Here is a 22554-nt window from a genome sequence, read left to right as displayed (position 1 = left end):
TGCTGCGGGAACCTCTACTATGGGCACAAAGGTAGGTGGGACCTCTCATTGGAAATGCCCCACTTACTGTCCCTCCCCCTTCTCTCAGGTGTAGCAATATTCCCAGATCTAGCGATAGGGCTGTTTCTCCTGTCCCTCGCTCTAGTGCTCTTCTATATACTGCCATTATTTCGGGTGGGCTGGCCTTATCATTTTTTATATCTTTGTCTAATAAATGTTCAGCCATCGACTGCAGTGCTTTTCTTTTCATGGGCATGGAATATTCATCAAATATCATGTATCTCCATCGTGGGGATACTGGGATCCGACCTACATCTAAACGCTTCTCGTATACATACTTTTAACTTGTCGCCCCTCTGTACCGACGACATTGAATGTCGTATGTACAGCTCTACAGTTTCCTTCCTATGTCTCCCAATGTCCCTACTCCTGTACCCAGGTGTAGCAAACATTTCGGCATAATCTAATTCATCTTTAAGTTCAAAAAGTTCATATACATGTTCTCTCACTTCATCCCTCTCCCTACAGCGTGCTAATGCATTCAAATCTAACAATCACTGCGGTGGCAATTTCCCAATTAACTGTTTCCATTTCTCCACCAAATATTCACCCATGCATTCCAGCACTACCTGTCTTTCGTTGCTTCTTCGGAAGTCATATAAGCCAATGTTGTCGTCCCATCATTCCTGTCTATATACATCTCTGCCTGTTGCTGCAATTCCACCTTCCTTTCTTTGCTGATCGCGTTGCGAGTTACCCTCGTGCATCCCCGTTGGTCAGTCCCGCCTCTTGCCCCCGTGGTTTCAACTTCAACCCCGGGAGGAACGGACGGTACCGAGACTGTGCCTGAGGCGGTAGGTGCGGATGGGACAATGGGAACACTGAGTGTCTGTTGTGGGCCTGGTTAGCTATTAGGAAGTGTTACGTGCGCGGTCTGTGGCTGTGGGAGGGCTTGGGCTACGGGTGGGGTTTGGGCAATAGCTACTGACGTGTATGTCCTCACTTCTGATCTTGGGCCTTGTTTTGTATGGGTAAATATGTTTTCTATCAATTCATCTGCTATGTGTAATTCTCGTTGTGGATATATTTTTTCTATATTCAACTGGTCACACCTACCTGCCCTTCTTAGACTCTCAGTCCACTCCTCCTCTTCTGCTACTTCACCTTTCGATTTATGCCTGCGTGCATGCTTCGCTCTACTTCTAAATCGGAGCATTACTTCCCTTCTCCAGTCTTTTAATAGTCTCAAATGTTGCAGGACGCGCTTTCTTTCTTATCAACACCCTTTCCAAGTTCTCTATTCTCGCTATCTCAAAACTACCATTAATCGGCCACTGATGGTCTTGTTGCTTTCTGGTTTGCCTATGCCAAGTCTCACAGAATATAATCGCACCCACTCCATACTTCACATACATCTCATACGCCGGCGTTCCCCCAGGTGGTACAATTTGGCCATCTTCCAAAGATTGTCTACCACAGCGGAAAATCCCTGCTAGAGTGGACAATACCCCAGGCATGTTTCAATGTTCCCCCTGGTTAATCAACCTTACCTAGGGCGTTTAATTTTGCAAAGTCAACTCTCAACCAATATCAGCATTACTTTGAATCGGGGAATGACTCACCTGATAGATCAAGTCGTCTGTATACTGACGCACCAAATGACGTGTCTGCGTTTCTTGGCTTCCGCCTTGTTTCGGGACCCTCGCCTCCTTGTTCTCTAGCCAGGCACGTCGATCAGGGATCAGATGTGTGCAGATCTGCAAAGGAGTCTCATCACTTCTACAGGGCGCCCCGAACACCTCTTGATCCCGGCTCGATCGTCCCGTCCTCGCCGTTCTCCGCCTTACTCAATTACGTTATGCCATGGAACAAGTGGGAGAGGGTTCCTGTTCGGGCGCCTTCTTGAAAGGGGCCCTCCCTAACGTCTATGGCAACAAGGCGAGTCACCACGCACAATAGATACGCCAGACACGAGGTTGTATTCCCAAAGCTAGGGTTTATTGCAAAGAAAGTCTCAGTTGGCCAACTCGGTCTCACGCCCCGCGACGTGTATCTCTAGACCTCGAGGGACGCAAAAGAGTGAATTACGTACATCAGTTACATATATACAAAATGCATATCAATCAGCTATGACATGTTGAACACCCCCCTTATTGGGTTTCTTTGAACTTGGTGTGATGATGGACATCTTCGACAACTGACACCTTCAAACATCTATTCTAGTAAAAATGTGCAATTTGTGTGTGCGGAGGCATCTTTCAGTTGAACAGAACACAGCGCTTCTGTTCTTGGAAGCGAGCTACATACGGGGGGAAAAGTTGCATTCCAGACCTTGCTATCTATGAGGTGCTATTCGTGTCCTGGGAGCCGACGCGCTCTAACGGGGCTCAGCAAAGGGGGGGGCCGTAAGAAAAGCATAATTCAAGCCTTTAGCTGCATTATTCTAACATATTCTACCATGTAACGAGACTGGATGGCAGCTGTGAAATGATTAAATGCCCTGCAGCTCTGCTTCAAGGCTACATTCGGGAGGGAGCCGGGCATTCTTCCTGGCGCAGCCTACGTTGTGTTTCAACGAACTCTTGTTATCCTCGCGGCCCTGCGGCCTTGTCCTTTTTACGTGCAGACAACAATGTTTTACAGTCTAGCAGTGTAAGCAGAAAATATACTGCAAAGCAATAAGAACAGAAAGCAATGAGCAATGGTTAGAAAACAAAATTGTGATTCTTGTTACATCAAAATGGCCGTTCATTGACAAACTCGAAAACCTATATTCTGTCATATCGTGCATGAGACGGTTGGCCCACGGCCATCAAAATGCGTTTGCGGTTACAAAGTAGAGGTATCCATTTTTCTAGACTGACACTTCCCCACTTGTGTTGCCTCAATGCACTTTTTTCCTTGGTTGGAACACCCTTGTTGACTGTAGTCGATGTGGTTGGAACTTCTAGGGCGTTTAGCTTAGGAGATGCATGTGTGCAGGTTGCCGTTCTAAGACTTGGGTGGCTTGCAAGGCTCGACTAAGCAGCCCAGGAGCATCAGACACACTGGTGGGTGCTGTTGGGGGTTAGAGATTGATTGCTATTGTTGAGAGTCTGTGAGGCCAGCTATACCTGGTTTCTTTCGGGTGGTGGTCGCTGTATGCTAGTGGCAGAGGTGTTGAGGTACGTCGGGTGTTTGTCTGGACGGCTATGTGTGAACTAGACCGGATGTGCTTAGCCATGGCCGTAGTTTATCGTGCATGGATGGTTGGCTGTGCCTGCGGCCTGTGTCCATACTAGTGGTGTGAGATATACGTACCGTAGGCTGCGAGATTGATCGGCTGGGGCAATATTTGTCCAGTTCTATAATTGAGTCCTGAAACATTTGGCCTCTGTTTCATACTGTAGCAGGTATCTGCGTATAGTAAACCAAGATGGAGGCTACATCTAGACTTTAGAATCCTGTATAGTGGGAGAAAGGCCTATTTTTCACTGCATTAGGCTTGGCATATAGTAAACCAAGACGCAGGCTATGCCTAGATTAGAGAATCCTGTATAGTGGGAGAGGCCCAAGTATCGCAATGCAGTAGGTTCAATTATGCAGTATACAGAGATGGAGGCCACACATATATTTGAGCCCTGCACAGTGGGTGGGAGGCCTAGGTTTCAGATTGTAGTAAGACCTCATCATGCATTAAACAAGGATGAGGCTACACCTAGATTCGCGAATCCTGCATAGTGGAGGGGGGGGGGGTTCTAGGCCGTAGGATTCGGTCTGTTGTACAGTAGGTTTCCGTAATGTAACGGTCATTGATGGTTTGTTGTACCACGATTTGGGACTACATTTGTAGTAGAATGATAGTGTTGAGGGCTTCCCTGAATGAGCGAGGAAGGTTAATAGTGGAAGTGATTACTTAGTGGTGGGCGTGTGCTAGCCTGGGCTACTTATATCATTGTTAGTCATCTCTCATGTGGACTGATTGGCGGAAGCGCCCTGAGAATGTTGCGCGTGTGCCATAGCGAAAGCTGCTGGCTTATCTGGAGTGCATATCTGGGAGTGTTGTCAAGCAATATGTGGTGGTGTCAGGTGAGAACCGCAGCAAGAGCGGTCGGCCCCTGAGTTGTGGATGTTGGGTGGGGGGTGTATTGGTTGGGTTGATGGTGAATCAGGGGTGCCACAATGAAAGCTGCTGGCTTTTCCTGAAGTAAGACGGCTGGCGGTGTTGAGCAATATGTTGTGGTGTCAAGTGAAACCGCTGCGAGAGCTGCTGGCCCCGGAGTTGTGATTGATGCTGGGGGAGTTATGGTGAAGCCTACTGCATTGTGAGGCCTGGGCGCCTCCCACTATACACGATTCTCAAATCTAGGTGTGCCTCCATCTGTTTATAACATGGCGAAACCTACTACATTGTGGAACCTAGGCCTCAATGGTGTATGACTCTCAAATCTAGGCCTGTTTCTGCTGCTGCACTGGACAAAGATCGCCCCAACCAAACCATTTCGAAGCTTACGGTACGTATATCTCACACCACCAGTGTGGACACAGGCTGCAGGCACGGCCAATCATCCATGCACGCTGCTTTGGCTATGCTCATCCGGTCTAGCATCACATATAGCCGTCCAGACTGGAACGCCTGACGTACCTAAACACCTCCGCCACTAGCATACAGCGACTACCATCTGAAAGGAACTCTGTATAGCTGGCCACACATCACCTCTCAACAATAGCAATCTATTGCAAACCTTAAACAGCACCCACCCACGTGCCTGACCTCTCTTTGGCAAGGCTTGACTAAACTGCCCAGCCACCCAAGCCCTAGACCGGCAACATGCACACATGCATCCCCTAAGCTAAACTCCTTAGAATTTTTTCCACCACATTGACTACGGTCACCGAGGCCGTTGCAACCGAAAAAAAGTGCATTGAGGCCACACAAGTGGGGAAAGATCTCTATATAAATAACCAAATACAAAACCTGACGAATCTGGGCCTCCAGATTGGAACAATTAAAGGTCAACTGGAGGTGCTGTCTATTTTCAAGCGCTCTTCAGAGGAGGATTCCTATTTTTAAATCACTCTTGTTCAATTCCTAAACAGTCTTACTAACATATTCCCACCAGTTCCTTTCCAAATCCCTATATGGGATCTTAATCTGGTGTTACATTTTTTGAACCTGCAACCCTTTTGGGCCAATACGTTCATGCAATTAAGACTTAACTTTGAAAATTGTTTTACTATTAACAATGTCAGCACGCAGGGTAAGCGAGTTGCAGGCACTTTGCAGTAAACCTCCACGTACTGGTTTCTATAAAAACAAGTTCTCAGGGTAAAATAGTCTTTTCTACCAAAGGTAGTCTCCGCTTCCACTTGTTGGAAAAGATCATTTTGCCAACTTTCTACCCACCTCCTCATCCTGGGAAAGAGGAAGAAACCTAGGCTAGACCCCAATAGGGATCTGTTTTTATAGATCAAGAATGGCAAAAAATGCTTCAAAATGACAATTATTCATTAGCTGTACAGGCCCTAAATTGGGTTTGTGACCGAACAGACCCTATCCAGATGGATCAATCTGGTTATTGGTGAATGTTACAGGTTGGCGAGCAGACCTGCCATAAGGTTTGAAAGCACTTTCCACCATAGGCATGGCAACCTCTGCTGCTCTTCAGTGGTGTTCCAGTAAAGGACACGTGCAGCGGCCACTTGGTCGTCTGTACACTTTTGTGAAACACTACTGCCTGGATTCATCTTCCAGTCAAGGACAATTTGGAAAAGTGGTCCTTCATCCTTCATTAGTCCATGATAAAAATGAAGACAAAATATAATTAATACTCCGACCACCAAATTATTACTGCCTTGGGAGTCTATCATAAGATGAGGAATACGTGGGAGCACACAATCCATTCGAAGAACAACTTACTTACCCCTGGTAATGTTATTTCGATTGCATGTTCTTCCCATGTATTCCTAATCGCCCCATCTAGCCTACCTCACTATAGAATGTACGTCTCTCTTTACACTTTACGCTTTCTTGGAGTCTATGGTACGCCTGGTAATTCCTCTACAGAAGGGGGCGGGAAACAGAACTGAAGCCAACGGGCGCTGTATGTGCCATTTAATCTAATGGTGACGTCAACAGTCAAACAGAGCCCCTCGAGGGATATTGACTTGACAAGATGCCACACAACGCCCCCTGTCGAAAAATTCCAAAGCAGCTAGAAGGATAATTCTCATGAGATGAGGAATATGTGGGGGGAACATCCAATCGAAAGAACGTTACTAGGGGTAAGTAATTTGTTCATCTCATTTTACCCTCCTATTTTTCATGAATGTATCCTGCAAATAGATAATTGCAGTTCACTATTGCTCTCATATGTTCTGTGGCTGTTCTGAGACAAAATAGTGTGCTTCCTATATACCGTTTCAATAAAGGACAATTTAAGCACACATTACTTTTTCTAACATGATCTTAAACTCTTAGTAACATTTTTTTTTTGTCCTTGATTTAAATGTATGTTTGTTTGGACTACACAACTTAAAAAAAAAAGGACTTTACTAGGAGAGCCACGTTTCGTTCGCTTCTGATCTACTTTTGTGCTGCATGTACAAACAGGCTCCACTTAATCACCAGATTGTGGAGCCACCCCCATCGCAAACACTCTTGTCATTACAAGTCAAATTATCTAAAACTGCCACACAAGATGACTATGCCTACGCAGACACTGGTTAAAACTATGGCACAAACAACTTTCTAAACCGAGTGGGGCACCGCTCCTTATAAAAGTACTGGTTACTTCTGTGGGCTGATAGTCCCTGATAAAACTTGTTTTTCATCAAGGGGAGTTTATATTTTTTTTGTTATGCAATTAAGTAAATTACTACTTTTTGCAGCATTTTTTAAATTGTTTCTTTCTTGCCAACATAAATGACCTCCTTTATACCATTTTTGTGTATCCCTTTTATAGTTATTACTCGAGCACTTAGGCCTTCAAGGATTGGCGACCCTTTGGGTGTGGATTGGGTAGGGATCCGGAGGGAATGATCATAGGCTCAAGTATGGCCACAAACGTGGAATGGATGGGCACCTGGCATGTCTTCTCCCCTAACTGCGCTCATGCCATAATTTTGCCACGCTAGTTGTTGCTAACGTAACATCTACCCAACGCGAAAAAAGGAAAGTGGAAATGAAGACTATGTAATGAAATGCTGCCTTTAGAACCAGATAGTCTAGTTCCAGTCTTCACTTTACTTGACAAAATGTTTGATCTTCGGTAGACTGTGCTTTGGTTACCACCTCTACATATATTTTCTGTTCATGTTTATGGCCAATGCAACATCTCTATTGTCACTCTTAAGTCTCTACTATTACTGTCTAGGAGCCAGCACAGCCAAATGCACAGTGAGCGGCTTTCAAAGTTGTTGCTACCTAAGATGGTTTCCATTGGTTTGAGTGCTCGGATGAAGTGTGCATTTTTCACGTTAGGTCGGTGCTCGTTGGAACCCGAAATCGAAGATGGCATGACATTTCTCACAAAACTGGTTGGGACATTGTCCACACCTGCACGGCACAGTTATGCTATGATATTGATATATTTTATTTATATCGCGCCCATACACAGGTGTTTCAGAGCGCGATTCCATACTTTACTGGCTCAATCTTACTTTGTTTTTGCCACTCCCGGGAATAGTTTCCTATTTTAACAGGCTTGTGATCCAATTTCCGCCAAAGCCGCCCCCCCCTTTTTTTTATTGTAATTTGTTTTAGGTGAAGTAGGCACAGCTCGCCACTTCCAAGTGTGCTAGTATTCTGAATTCAAACTGTCCTCATCACCATGTAATTTGCGTCAAATAATAAAGTGTAACTTGCAACCGGGGAGCAAAATCTGTAGTCACCACTACCCAGTTGCTGGTGGTAATTTACTCTTGGCGAGTAAGGAATGGTGTGCCGTGTTTGTGCAGAATTGAGTTTGCAAGTAACTTTTTTATGGCTGGCTATAGTAGCTTGTACATTATTTTGTCCGTGCATTTCTCGCTGGTTATTTTTTCGTGGTCTAAATTCCACTTTTAAATTCGGGTCGTTACAGATTAGCGTCTATAATTTTAACTATCTTTTTTTTCTTTTTCAGGTTTCCCTCGTGTTTATTAGCCTGCTGGGACAATGTTCTACGCACACTTTGTCCTGAGCAAGCGAGGGCCGCTAGCCAAAATCTGGCTAGCGGCCCACTGGGATAAAAAGCTAACCAAGGCCCATGTATTTGAATGTAATTTGGAGAGCAGCGTTGAAAGTATCATTTCTCCCAAGGTATGTTTTTTAAAAAAAATGTCAAATGTATTTCTTTATTAAGAACATGTTTTTATATATTTAACCCAAGAGTATGTTTACTGCACGAACAGTCTGCATTACATTAATTGTGATACTTAACATGTGAACATTAGTAATTGTTTGATGTTCAACTGGCATGTTAAACTGAAGGAGCAGGTGTATGCGATTTAAGCAATGACCCTGGAGGTGTGGGGGGGGGGGGGGTACTGGCTAGAGCATAAGGTAAAGTTCTCGGCGAGGTGAAATGGGGCCAGTACATGTTGTGCCAATGAGTGAAAGAAATTGAGGTCTAGCGAGGAGGCAGAGTGAGAAACAAGGTGGTTTGCATGCCAATATGGTGGGGATTATGGAAGGCTGATGGTGAAAGGGGGTGCAGAAAATCCAGAGGAGCTGGCTGGATGCCCCAGGCCAGCCTTTGCAGAACACTGCTGGTGGAAGGAGGCAGGGAGGGCAGCCTGGAGGAGTGTACAGTTGGGCGACATTAGCAGGTGGTGGCAAACGTCCAGACATTTTTATAAGGCCTGCCATTTAAGCCACTGATTTTGGCTTTAGTGTGTTGAAGTAGTAAACTATTGCATGATGAATTTACCTGCACTTGCCTTTAACCGCATTGTGAGGCCAGCGGTTCTCCAGCTATCGCTGGCAACTAACCATGTGTATTCTGATACTGGAAGGCTGTTTGGTTCCTGGGGAAATTCACATGGAAGAGTAGTCCGGCCAAGTAGGAGTCTAACCTGAACCACTGACCCTAACCACCTCTATCACCCGAACTGCATTCCTAACCCTTTCGCTAGCTCAAATTAAAATACTTAACCATTACTGAACACGAGGCCTTCAGTATGCTGAAGCATTTTATTTGCATGGCACTAAAACGCAAACAAAAAACACGTTCTATTTGGCATTTAGTATTTTTTTTTTTTTAACAGCAAAATGTGGGGGGGGGGAATCGCCTTATTGCCCCTCTCACCTACCTCCCTCTTATGTACCTGACCCCCAACCCTGAATCCTGAAATTGGAAGCTCATTTAAAATTGAGCATTCTGGTGGATATTAAGGCCTGGGAATGCACATTTTAGATGCATAACCTTCACATCAACCACCTCCTTTGTCAGTGATATTTCAGGTAAAGGGATGCTGTGACTTTAATCACACCCACTCTTTGCTCAGTGAACCCCCCCCATACCCACCTTTAACACACCTCACTTCAGCCACCCTTGCCCAGTGGTAATCGTAAAGACACCAAGTCTTGCGCTTGTGTGGCCCCACACTCTATTACCTCTAATGCCCATTCCCTGATCGTTCTTTTGCCCCTTCCATCTTCCTTATGTTGGTTCTTTTTTCCTCCCCTCTTGAAGGTTCTGTGCTTCTTGGCCTACTCACGTTTTTTCACTTCTATGCCAAATGTTAATTTAACCCCCAACTGACTGTACCCCGAATGCAGTTTGTATGTGCTGAATTCTATATAGTGCAATCTGTGAAGCAACAGGGCGCACTTTACAAGTGGATTCAGTCCAGTAATCTAGCATGAATGCATTTAGAACGTACCGAGGGAACGATGAGATGGTGTTCCAGAATGGAATACAGGTTAGGACTGTTAGGACAGAACTAGTTATAATATCTTCGGTGTAGCTGCTGCTGTGCTCATTTGAACCTATTTCTGTGACCTTTCTACATAATCTAGACGTCCATACGGCAGAGTCCTTGAGTCTTCATCAGTGATTGCCTCCGTTGCTGGTTTGTGACCTTTTATCCCCAGAAATGACCAAAGCTGACATGCGATTTAGAAACGCATTTGTCTGTCATTTGCTATGCTTTTAATGGTTTTAAAAATGTTTAATCCTTTCCTACTTCAGTTAGCCACTATTCTGCGACTGATTGAATATCTGATTAGCTATTGGGTAGGATGGGTTAATCTTGACGGTCCACCTTTCACTGAATGATCAGTGGTTAGGCAGAATTCAATTATCTTTTATTTTCTGGATTTGGTTTTTCATGTCATATTAACTATTAGCCAGGTTTAATGTATAGCTTGACTGGCTCAGTTGTTCTCTCCCTTATGTCCTTTTTGCTCCTAGGAATTCCTCAGAGGTTACCACCACTGCTCCAGATAAGATTTTGTGGTGGGAATATTTTACTCCCTATTTTTGAACTGAGTAAAAGTAATTTCAAAGGAGTTTTGTCCTCCAGATGAGTAAGTTAATGTAAGAATCCAGCAGACTTATCCAAAGAGCTAAAACTACGGAAATCATTGTGGCAGTGGTACACACGACGGGAAAGCATGTTTCTCTCACAATTAATAGATAACCGTGTGCGCCCTCTCTCAAACTAGATGAGCACGAACACTGTGAGCTTCCACTGCATGCAAAGAATTCGTACAAGAGATGCATAATCCTTTTAATGTTTCATACCGGAAGAGGTCATCTTGGGTAGGAGCCGATCAGGCTTCCCTCACACAAACGGAAAAGGCAAATGAGGGCAACAGCAGTGCAAGCTTCCGTCATGTAGAACAGGTGTAGTGGATCAGTGCAAGTTGAGCAAGGGTAGAAGACCCCACACAGGTAAGGAATGGGTCTGTATAGGATTCGGGTGTCCACACTGATGATACTACTCTCGGATAATACTAATACGTCCTCACAAATATTAGTACTAGGTGATTTCAATCTAGGATTTAACGACCCCAACATTCACCAGTCTTTAGCAGCTGCCAACACCCTTACAGAACAAGGTTTTAACCAAAAAGTCACCCAACCTTCCCATTACAAAGGAAGGACCCTTGATTGGGTAGCTGATCTTAACTGTGATACCAAAATCATAGCTATTACACCCAATCATGGACAGATCACTAGTGTCATTTATCCTCACAGCAAATATTCTGAAAACTAAACAGAAACCTAACACCCTCATGCTCTACAAGGAACAAATGGAACATCACCGTGGATGCTATCCGGCCACATGTGATCCCTAATCTGAACTCCCTAGAGGACATTTCTGACCCTAACAAGTTAGTAGAGATCTATATGACCAAGGCACTGGACAAAATCACCCCCCGCCCCTTAAAAGGCATGAAGGCAAACAAAGCGCTCATGTGAACTCTTGGTTCACTCTGCAACTAAAAATCTTACGTGCTGAAAGAAAATTGGAAACTCTATGGAAACACATCCCCTATGTAGAGAATAAAACAAATCTGTTTAGTATATCTGCAAAATAAAAGGAAGAAATTGTTCGTACTAAACATGTGTCGTACAACGATAGAATCAACCAAGCTAGCTCCAGTACCAAAGAGCTCTTTGTGATCCTGAGAGATGGAGATGCCTATTACTCCTACGATCCCTGTGTAAAGGGCATATTCTGGTGCACGAACATTCAGAATGCTCTCACCAATAAAATAGCCTTACTGCAAACAAAAATCGCTGAAAAAAGTCTAAACCTACAAAACTCAGATACCCCACATCATAACCGAAAATCAGTCTACTAAAACATGCCAGTGCTTTAAATTCTGTATGGCCTCTGTCCCTGAGGTTCAAAAAATCATTGCTTCCCTTAAACTGTCAGTGATAGTTGCCCTGCCTGGCTCAAATGATCAAAGATGCCACAAGAGACCTGGCACCATTTATATCTAAACTAATCAATGCTTCCTTTACTTCAGGCATTGTACTTAGCAACCTAAAGGAATCATGGGTCCTACCCCTTTTTAGAAAACAGTCTTTGGACCCTACCATTCCCACACACTACAGGCCAATCCCGACAGTCCCATTCTTACTGAAGATATTGGACAGGGTAGCATACCTGCAGTTCAAGGAATACTTGGAGACAACCACCTCCTAGGGACCTGCCAGCCTGGATTTAGACCTCAAAACGGGACCGAAACGGCGCCAATTGATTTAAAAGCCCAGATTGACTATCTCAAAGATAATGGGAAAATCGCATTGCTACTACTGTTGGACCTGTCGGCAGCGTTCGATTTGGTTGACCAGTGTACTATGTAATCACCTTGCCTCCGCAGCCCATTTCTCCCGGAACGCCATCACATGGATACAATCATTTCTAAACAATAGGACAATGAGTCTTCTCTCTGTCAGCAGAAGCTGACCCCCATTCCCATTACATGTGGAGTCGCCCAAGGCTCTTGTGTATTACTGTTACGCTCACCTGGTCTCTGCTGAGGCGTTGGAGCACTGTTGCAGCCCTCCCTGAACTTGAATCACCTCCCTTCAGGGCTCTCAGTAGAAAAGCTGTGAGTGGTGGTACATGGTGATACTGCTCCTGCGTCGACAGAGTGTGAGTGCGCTAATCTGTGATTGTTGTACCTCTCGAAACCTTCACCCCAAAGTATGGTTTCTGTGAGCATATGGCTGCCCATAAAGCTCACCTGTGAATTATGGAAGATAAGCTCTTCTTCCTGCTACTTCTGGCAGGGGCGCGTCGAATGGGATCTAGTTCCTTCACTGATCCCTGATAAGGATTAGTCCAGTCCAGCTGCCACTATGCTTCTCCTTATGATTGGTAAGTCTTTCTTGAGCTCTTGTGATGCTGTTAGTTCTGTTTAATGTCTTTATATGTTGCTCCTATTTATGCCCGCAATAATGTCTCTTCTGTTTTCTTCCCTTAAATGGAAATGCGGCCTCAATGCAGCTGTGTGACGCGAGACGTGGCTGAATGGAAGATGGATACTACCGCAATGTTCGACAGTAGAGCAGTATGGCGAAGCGCAACCTTAAACAGACTTTTTTCAATGTCTACCCTTGTCTTCTGTTTTTCCTTGCAGGCGCTGCTGTCGACGATGGAGTGTGTTGTGCTGTGGTGCCAAGATGAAGATTTCGGCGTTCTGGAAAGTGTAAAGATGAATGCTTGGTTCGCCGAAGAGATGTACAGCTAAGAACAGCTTCCCCCAGTTAGTAAGTATGCTGGCAGGAAGCGGGATGTCTGGGAAGCAGGATCTTCAAAGGTAAGTCTGACCTCGGGCGACGGTGAGCGTTGCGCTGCTTGCAAGTGCAGAACAACGCGAAGCGTCTGTCTTGAGGCTCGGGGCAGCTTATATAGCTGAGATCGTGGGCACGCCCATTGGGGCCGGCTTACCAGCCACACCTTGCCACTCCTAGAGAGTGAGCATGTGCAAAGGCAATCCATTAGCAGCCACACCCAAGAATAAACTTGGGGGCTGCTTAATGGATGGAATGTTCAAGGTTAATGCATCTGTGCCCCTGACTTTATGACCATGACAATTACTGACCATGTAAAACATCTTCACAAAGCCCGTATTCGATCTGGACCATCTGGGTGTCACCTACACTAACTATGCAGATGACACCAGATCCTCATACCATTAACATGTATTTGACACATGTACTTCCTGTGAATAAAATGTACTTAATCATTCAGGCATGGCATAACCTCTGCCTGAATGACGATAAAACCGAGCTCTTGACCTTAGGACCACCAGCCAACCTGAATAAACTCACTCCAGATTATGCTTCCTTAGATATCGATGGGAATAATATTCCAGTGGCTAAAGAGGTAAAAACATTAGGTTTTTACCTAGACTCTACACTGAACCTACATAAACAAATGAACGTCTCGGCAACAGCCTATACTGGGCTGCTCGGGGCCTGCAAACCTTTGCTCTCCAAGGGGAGTTGCCGCAACAGAGCCTTCATCTTGTCCAAGTTGGATTATTGCAACAAACTCTATTTAGGAGCAAGTAAATACGTTCTCAATAAACTACAAATATATTGCAAAATAATGCACTTGGGTCTGCTCTGAGTATGTCAAGGAGGGAAACACATTTCAGAAATAAGACCTCACAAATGGCTGCCTGTTGGGTGTCCTGACCCACGTTTGGACTATTATGCTGCGACATTTGGTGCTGTGGGCTTAGGATATCCAAGCGGGTGGAAAAGCCCACATTTGCGCCAGAATCCTCTAGAACCGTGCAGTTTTGCGCACAGCAAAATGGTCCCCTGACCTGCCACCCACCAGTGCAAAGAAAGATGGTTCTGTTCAAAACCCGTTTTTATTAATGTCAAAAATTGCTAAGATCATGGGCCCGGAACCACCAAACAAAAATCCAACTATGGTTGAGTGTTTTACTTTACTCTACTACAGATCCACATCAATGCCATGTCAAGCAAGGATCATATACTATCAAGTAAAATCCTTTCCTTTTGAAATGTTTTAATTCAAGACAGCTGTCAAAAAAAGGGGCAGTACCGGCATTGAGCACTGACCGGCGCTGGCGCTCTATAAATCCTGACAGAAGAGCGGTCTTGCAGAACTGTGCAGTGAACAGAAGGGGGTCTTATGTAATTAAAAGTTCAAAAGACATGCCTTTCCTGAGAACTCTTAACACCCCAGAGACCCAGACCAGGAGGCAGGATATCACATGGCCCTGTTAATTGAGAGGGAGGGGTTTCTCCTCCAGCCTGCAGGACCCAACACAATGGTCTTTCAATTGAATGGGATATGCTGATTTGGCTGTGGACTGTAAACAGAGCTCTGCTTGGAAGAGACGACATGTGATCCCTGACTCACCCAGTTCCTAGGGGCAGGCCAGACACTTTTTGTGAATTGAAGGCAAATATGTTTTATAAAAACTGATAACTAATTGTAACCAGATGACAGGAATGTACAATTTGGAGATCCTTAAAATGGAACATGTACCTACAATTTGAGTCTAAACTCAATTCTGTACGATGTTCTGGGACCGAATTCCCCACAATTTATTCATGTTGCAGACACTGGGTTTAAGCTAGAGACATGGAAATTTACTGGAATATGTGTAGAGAGACAGGGTACCTGTGTAAATTTGGGTAAAAGTCCAATATTGGGAAACGAACCAAAAAGCGCAAAATGTTGTCATTTCTTAATCCAAGCTCTTGGAAACATCAGAGTTGGAACAGAGACTGCCTTATGTGATATATGATGTGTATATGTAATGTCAACCACTTGTGTATCAGAGAAATGTGTTTAGTTATGAAAATGATTTTCTAAGGTAAAAGCAAAGGGAGTGTTCTTTCTGTATGCTATAAAGATGACTCACTCGGACTCACTGCTCCCTTCTCAAATCAGGTGAAAAATCCTTGACCTATCAAATCGTGAGTGGGTTGGGCACAGAAAGTTAACGTCCACACCCATTTTCAAAAGGCATAAAAAGAGCCACTGGAAGCCAGACAGGGACAGTCACTTTCCACTTTCTTGTGGGACGCTTTGCCGGGAGACTCCAGACTTCAAATCCATTAATATCCAGAGACCAGAACTTTGAATCCAGACTCCAGAACTTGTAGCAGAGAGGCCTGAATCCACAAGCTGAATCGTTTTTCAGCAGGCCTCAAAATCCTTTGCAAATTATTCAAACAGCCGGGCTGAGCTGTAGGATTCTGGCCTAGAACCCTGTGCCAGAAACACCCAGAAAGCAGATCTGTAGCCAGAACCGCAGACCGGACCCAGACCAGATCGCTGTGAGCAGAACCAGAGATCCAGAACCAGAGATCCAGAACCAGAGACCGCCCAGAAGTCCAGGCCAACCTGTTGACCAGATCCGTGACAAGGCCCATTCCTTCCAAAATTAGGAGCGAGTACCCAGCTAGAACTGTGCAGAACCCATCTCTTAGCTTAAAATAATCTGATTCAAAACATTTAACCTGTCCAAAACTGCATCAAAGAATCGTGTCCGTTCTCCGATTTTAAACCTGTAAAAGTGTCATTTGCCATTTGAATCATTATTTAATTTCTGAAAAACTACCTTCATAAAATCGTCCGTATCTCTTGAACCGTTTGTGATAGAAGCGAGATTTAACGTTTACCTCAGTGTGATGGACTTGGACCGACACTGTCCCGGCTGGGAGACTCGGAGCTGGGGTTGATTGAGCTGCAGCTGCCCCTGCAGCCTCCTCACCCTGGCTACTTGAGGCAGCAGATGACATTGCTCCCCCAGATCCACGTGACCTGGTGACAGCAACTTTCACCGCCACACGTGGTTTAGAGTTGGTGACACGGAAGTCAGCCTGGGAGTCATCCTGTGCCGGTTCAGTTGACAATATGGGCCGGTTTAACAAGGGCTGAGCTGGGATGGTGTCAGCTACATTTTCCCCCAACCATGCGGGGGGTGGGGGCATAGATGGCCCCGATTTGTCCTCCACACACTGGCCTCTTGGGCCACCCTGCACATCCTGGCCACGTCCCCTACCACGCCCATCTCTTTGAGCTCGGCCACCTTTGCCTCCCTTACTGCTTGGTCGCCTCTGGTTATTTCTGTGTTGCATTCTGTCCCACCTTGCATTTCCTTGAACCATATAAAGCATTCTCTGCTACCTTAGTCCTCTGTTCTTATTCATAAGTAAACAAGAACTGTGCTACTGTAGGATTACCTATTGCTGATTACTGCTCATATTCACAAGTGTGCTATCAATTTATTTATAAAAGTGTGATCTATATATTTGTTTAATTATTATTTTTCAATAAATCTTTTAAATTGCAAAACAAACCTGCTTCTTGGCTCAGTGAGGTCAGGGGGATTCAAAGAGAGGGGCGTTATATAAGGGTTTATCATCCAGAGTATAACTTGTCATAAAAATATTTAAATAAGTGCTTCCCTTGGGCGTCCCAGACGAGGCATTGACTTAGTGGGATTGTTGAATAGAAGTCATTTAACATGTCGAAGGATAAGATCTAACTTAAAACGATGTGTCTCACGTATAATGCCACGCCTTTATACCCAACAGAAAAATGTATCCTCAGTAAGGGTCACCAGGTTTTAAAATACCCCGGGACTGATGGTCCCCAGGTATAAATTAAAAAAGGCAGGAGGGAATAGCTTCCCAGTTATGGAACTCACTTCCACACTCCTTGAAGACGACCCAGTCATTCTCGAACTTCAGATGTAAATCCATCATATGGCTAACCGAGAAGTAGTAAGAAGGATTCTGTTAGTCTAGGATTTCCTACTGAAACAGGTTGAACTACGGCCGTGAAGTGGCAGCTTCGTTCCTAGCGGTGCTCGTCGACGACAGAGCGTTGGCGTCCTGCAAGGAAGAGGTGTGCGGGGCACCTCGGTGACGATAGTTCTGGACCGCAAAGAGATGAACTGTGGCCCAGCAAGGGGTCGAGTCGTCGGCGTCTCTGTGGTCTTTAGGTGGCGGGAAACCCACCGGCGGAAGCTCCTCGGCGCGTCGACGGTCGGGCCTTCTCCAGCGGGAGACAAGCGGGTGATGATGCAGACGCGAGCGTCCGATCATTTGAATTTCTTAGACAAACGGGAGCACGGCGGCTCCGGCCGGCGACGGCGGTCGTCGACAGTGGCGGACAACAGTCCGGGCACTTCTCCTTGGCGTTCCGCAGCAGTCCCCGTATCGGGTCGGCAGCCTGTCGAAGGTCTGTCTACCAGGGAGCGTTGGCAAAGATCAGCTGTGCACGATGGTCCCTCGTAGCTCGGGAAGAGGGCGCCTTACCAGGTCCTCTCTGGGTCAGTCCTTGGAGGCACAGCAGCTGTCAGATTGCGTAGGAGAGCAACAGCAATTCTTCTCGTCCAGCAGGGCTTCAAGGTCAAGCTTCAGTTACTCGTCGTAGTGGACTTCAGCTTCTGAACCCGATTCCTAGCAGTGAGAGGTCCCCAGATATACTGTTGATCTCCCATTCATTCCGCTGGGTCACACTCAAGCATCCAATCACGACCAAGGGCATTCATGCAGTCAGGCAGCCAATCGGGCACCCGAGGTATTCAGGCCATTCACTTCTCTCCAGACACTCGCAACAAGTTGTGTATTGGGACAAGTACCGAGCCATTCAACACTCCAAGCTGCATTCATACCGATTTTTGGGCAGGGCTGTCTCAGTCATTGTGTCAACCACCAGATACTAGACATCCCCAACACAGAATGCATATTCGTCACACTGTATTCACCCGGGGTCCCACCCACAGGAGGTACCCACAACATACATCACCGGGAAGGCTCCAGCTAGTCTGGCCTTCACAACACCATATATGGCACTTCCATCCAACAGCCAGTCAGGGGGAAGGGACAGAGTCAGGGCTTCCCAGGACTTTGGGAAAACAAGGTAATGGGTAATAGAAAGCAAGAGGCCACCGGGGCCATCTTGTTTTCCATCAGGAATCAACTGATCCCAATGGCAGGGCCGGGGTATCCCAAAATGGAGGATACTCCGCACCTGTCAAATTCAGCATGGAGCTGCCACCAGCCCATACCCTGCTCTGTGGGCCACCCACAGGTGCCCAAAACATACACTAGGGGCACAGGGTTGTACCCCCCCCCCCCCCCTTCCCCACCCATGGGTGCCATAAGGGTATCCCACAGGTCCCTTCACCAAACCAAAAGAGAGCTGCACCGCCAGGAGTCCCACATGAACTCCTGCATGGAAAACACGACAGAACACACGATAAAAAGTAGTAAAGGACAAGGGATACTGAGGCCCTGTTCCTCCGATGCATTTCCAGCATGGCAAGCGCCAACTGGCACACCGAAAGTTTCGGCCCTGCCCGCCGACAGTCTGGGTCGGCAGTTCTCCCTGCAACTGCAGATGCACCTTGCGACTGGGCCTACTGAATCAAAGGGCGCGCTGACCCAATATCCACCATCCCGTTGAGACTCATTGGAAGAAGGCGTCCACGGCCGAAAGGCCCCGGTTGCGCCGAAAGTAGTTGCACAACCAGAGGCCCGCACTTCAGAACTTCCCGATGAAGTGATTACCGAGGGCATCGCCAGGATCATTTGGTGGATTCTCAAAGGTCCCAAGGATTCATCGAAACCCAAGGACAAGCACAGGGATTCGTCTAAACCCAAGGATGGTCTGAAGAGTTTACCGGAACCTACGGAAAGGCCTACAGACAAACAAAAGGACAAGCTCTGAAGGGATTTTTTTCAGCATAGAAGAAACCATCCCGACATTTACAGATGTAGGATCCCCTAGATGAGCCCTTTCCACCCCTGGACCGCTCTGGCTCATCTGTTTGTAGCCTGTCCATGCATCCTTCACCTTTTTCTCTGGTCCTGAGGTTTGTGGAACTCTCTGAGAAGTCCACACCCAAGAGGTCTAGCGAGGAACACACCCCGCCCCCTACCCCCCACCACCCTTCCCTGTGGCTAAGCTGCAGAGGGTCTTTGAACCTACTCAAGATGAGGATGAGGTAGAGGAGGAATACATTTGACCTCACTGAAGAGGAGGCTCAAAATGAAGATCCCTTTATTGACTCTGACGAGGTCCATTTAGACCCCACTGAGGTTTGGGGGGTAGACCCGAACTCCATTGATCCTCGCCCTTGGCAGTGACCTACTCCAACTCCGGAACACGATTGCCTTGTGCCTGGACTCCCCTCCAACCACTCCACTAGACAGGCCTCCCCTGTGGACGATCAAATGGCTTTCAATGCCATTTTGAGGAAAGCAGCAGAACACTTCAACATTGCTACGCAGAAAGCTGTTCCAGAGGCTGATTTTGTGGAGGACATTTTGAAAGAAAAACCTCCTGCCAGCCCAGCTATTCCTCTACTAAATTCAATTAAAGAGGTTGGCCCCTTCTTAATTAACACCTGCACTTGCTAGAGCAGTGAAATCCGAGGGTAGAGAAGCTTTATTTTTTTACCCTCCTCCCTCTGGCCCCCTATACACCAGGGGGGTCATTCTACTCCATATTCATTGGTTGTTACAACTACCAGGAAAAGAGCAGGGGTTCCCCCTATCCACTGGGGAGGCACCCCTGACAAGGAAGACTTTACACTTTGGGGAAAAGGATCACTGCGACGGCAGCATACTCCACTAGCATCGCCAACAATACGTTGTTAGCCAGTTATGCTGATGTGCAATGGGCCAAGCTAGAGGAAAGCCTTCAAGAAGTCCCTGAGCCACTGCAAACCCGTCTGCTCTCAACAGTGACGGAGGGCAGGCAAGTTAACCAAAGTAAATGAATATACGAAAGGGAAAGCCCAAAACAAAGCACAGGACTAAGGGCTATCATAAACGAGAAAACACAAGGGGGGTGGTCCTGGCTGACGTAGTCAAAGCTAATTGCAGATGATTGGACTGCAAATAAAATTTGCTATATCTACTCCTTTGTTAAAATACTCATTGATATGAATACAAAGGAACAGTGGGACAGTACCCAGGAGTAAGGATATATACCACAAACACTTAGTTAGTATAAGACTGGGAGTGTTTTTTATTTACTCTCCTCCGTCAAGGATTCATTTATAAACCAAACATAGGATGCAGTACAATTTTAAAGCAAACAAAAGTTACCTGGACCTATGAATGGTACAAGCATTGCATTGTATAATGTTTTCATAACATATTGTTTCTTCACATATTTAGACATGTACAAAGCAAAAACATATTGATACCAAGCTCAACAAAACATTTTTGTTGCTCTAACACAGAACCTTGGATGGGTCTGACAAAAGCCAGGCTAGAGGGTGACCAAAATAGATCGACGTCACTGACATAAATCAAAACAAATTGGAAAACAGGGACCTGATACCCCCCGGGGGGGAATGGTCCCAGGACGTTTCGGCTAGACAGTGGATCACAGCCTTCTTCATGGAACCAAGGTAATGGAAACCCCTGTAGAAAAGGAAGGGGTGCCATGGTTAACACACCTAATGTAATGGCAGGACATGGTATACAAGAACACTCCACATATAGAGTTTAATAAAATCCATACAAAAAGGACACGCTGATTAAAACAGAAAGACTCTGGTAGCCTCATATTGTTGGTCAAGTACTGACCTTAACCAGGACGAATTCCTGGGTGGTGGCCAGATGGCTAAAATTGCTATATGCAGTGGGTAACTCAGGTGGACAGAGTAGTAGCTGTTTCTATCCCGGAAGAGCTGGAAAACAAATATGCAAGAATTTTGGGTTCTAGCATCAATGGGCCCCCTGTGGTATAGCATGGGGCCAAGTTGTTGGAAAATAGGGGTATGGTCATGGAAATTACCTGGAGTAACAAAGAGGTGGCCTCGATGCTCAAGCAGTGCAACTGGGAAAAGGTCCAAATTGCCGGCTTGGGAAACTTGTGGCAAGCGGTGAGCAGGGACGGCTAAGATCTGCAAGGAAGAGAGTGCCGGGATCAGCTTTGGTCTGACACATAGGTTGCGAAAGCAAAACACAGGCGCCAGAGCTCCCGGGTGTAGAGGGGAGAGCACTAGTCACCTGGAAAGATACAGTGGCAAAGGGGAGGTAAAAATACCTGGATCGTGTGAGCTGCGGCGTTCACGTGTGATCGTGAGCACGGTGGGACACAGAGTGAAGCTGTGTGCACCGTGCTCTGCGACGCATGCTCAGTATTAGCTAATTTCCTGCGCATGTGTAGCGGGTGCTGGTTGACTGCGCATGCGCGTAAGGAGTACGGCGCATGCCCCCAGGTACCAAATGCTGTATTGCACGCATGCGTATAGGACGCTGGTTACCTGCGCGAACGGACTCGAGGTAGCGTCCCCATGTCCAGGTGGCCGCAAAAACAAGTGGAGAAAGTGAGCAGAACAACGGCCCTCATGTCAACGAGGACAGGTATTAGACTTGCCGCTGGGGTTCTATTTCATTGAGTCCTGAAGCAATGGATTGGAGTTTATACATCCACCAGCTTTCTTTAAAATTCAAAGAGTTGGCAATGTTGCTGGTATTGTTTACTTTATCCGCGACCCACCAGATAAAGCTGTCTGGACCATGTTGCATTTCAAGAAAGTGTGGAACTAGTGGGGCCGTCACAGTTTTGCAACGTATTCTTGAGCGATGTTCCCCAATTCTTTTTTGTACTGGTCTCGATGTTTGGCCCACATATCGTAATTTGCAAGGGCATTCTATGATGTAGATTACGTTGCAGGTCTTGCAGTTGGAAAAATGCTTGAGTTTCCATTCCTTATTGCCAATCATAAAAGAATTCATTTTTTTCGTCTGTTTGCATGCTGTGCAGTTCCCACATGGATGATGGCCATTGATTTCTCTCAAGTTCCATAGAGTAGATCTGGTGCTTGTTTTGAACAGTCTGGCATTCGTGAGTATGTCTCAAGTTTTTAGATCTTTTGAGTGCCATTCTAGGCAGCGGTTCCTGAGGTAGGCTAAGTTGTATAAGTGGCCAGAACTTTCTAATGGCTCCTCTAAGTTTAGTCGTGCTAGGGCCAAAAGTGGTGACACATGCCATGATGTCCTGTTGGATGTCCTGGATTTTGGGTGTGAGAAGTGCTTCTCTAGGTGTGAACCTGGCTCTCTTTTGGGTATCTCTGAGAAGTTTTTTGGGGTATCCTCGAGC

At 46.1% G+C, this 22554-nt stretch overlaps 1 protein-coding gene across 1 annotated transcript in view; it reads left to right on the top strand.

Moving 5' to 3' along the window:
* Window positions 1-22554, top strand: part of RAD21 (RAD21 cohesin complex component) — a 359826-nt gene that overhangs the window by 60322 nt on the left and 276950 nt on the right. Inside the window, exon 2 of the mRNA XM_069621538.1 lies at window positions 8106-8281. Within this exon, the coding sequence (XP_069477639.1) occupies window positions 8138-8281 (144 nt within the window). The 5' untranslated portion in view covers window positions 8106-8137. The remainder of the gene's footprint in view (window positions 1-8105; window positions 8282-22554) is intronic.

The sequence above is a fragment of the Ambystoma mexicanum genome, chromosome 5q (assembly GCF_040938575.1).
Source record: "Ambystoma mexicanum isolate Mex_15411 chromosome 5q, UKY_AmexF1_1, whole genome shotgun sequence".
Lineage (NCBI taxonomy): Eukaryota > Metazoa > Chordata > Amphibia > Caudata > Ambystomatidae > Ambystoma > Ambystoma mexicanum.
This window is presented reverse-complemented; position numbering and strand designations above follow the sequence as displayed.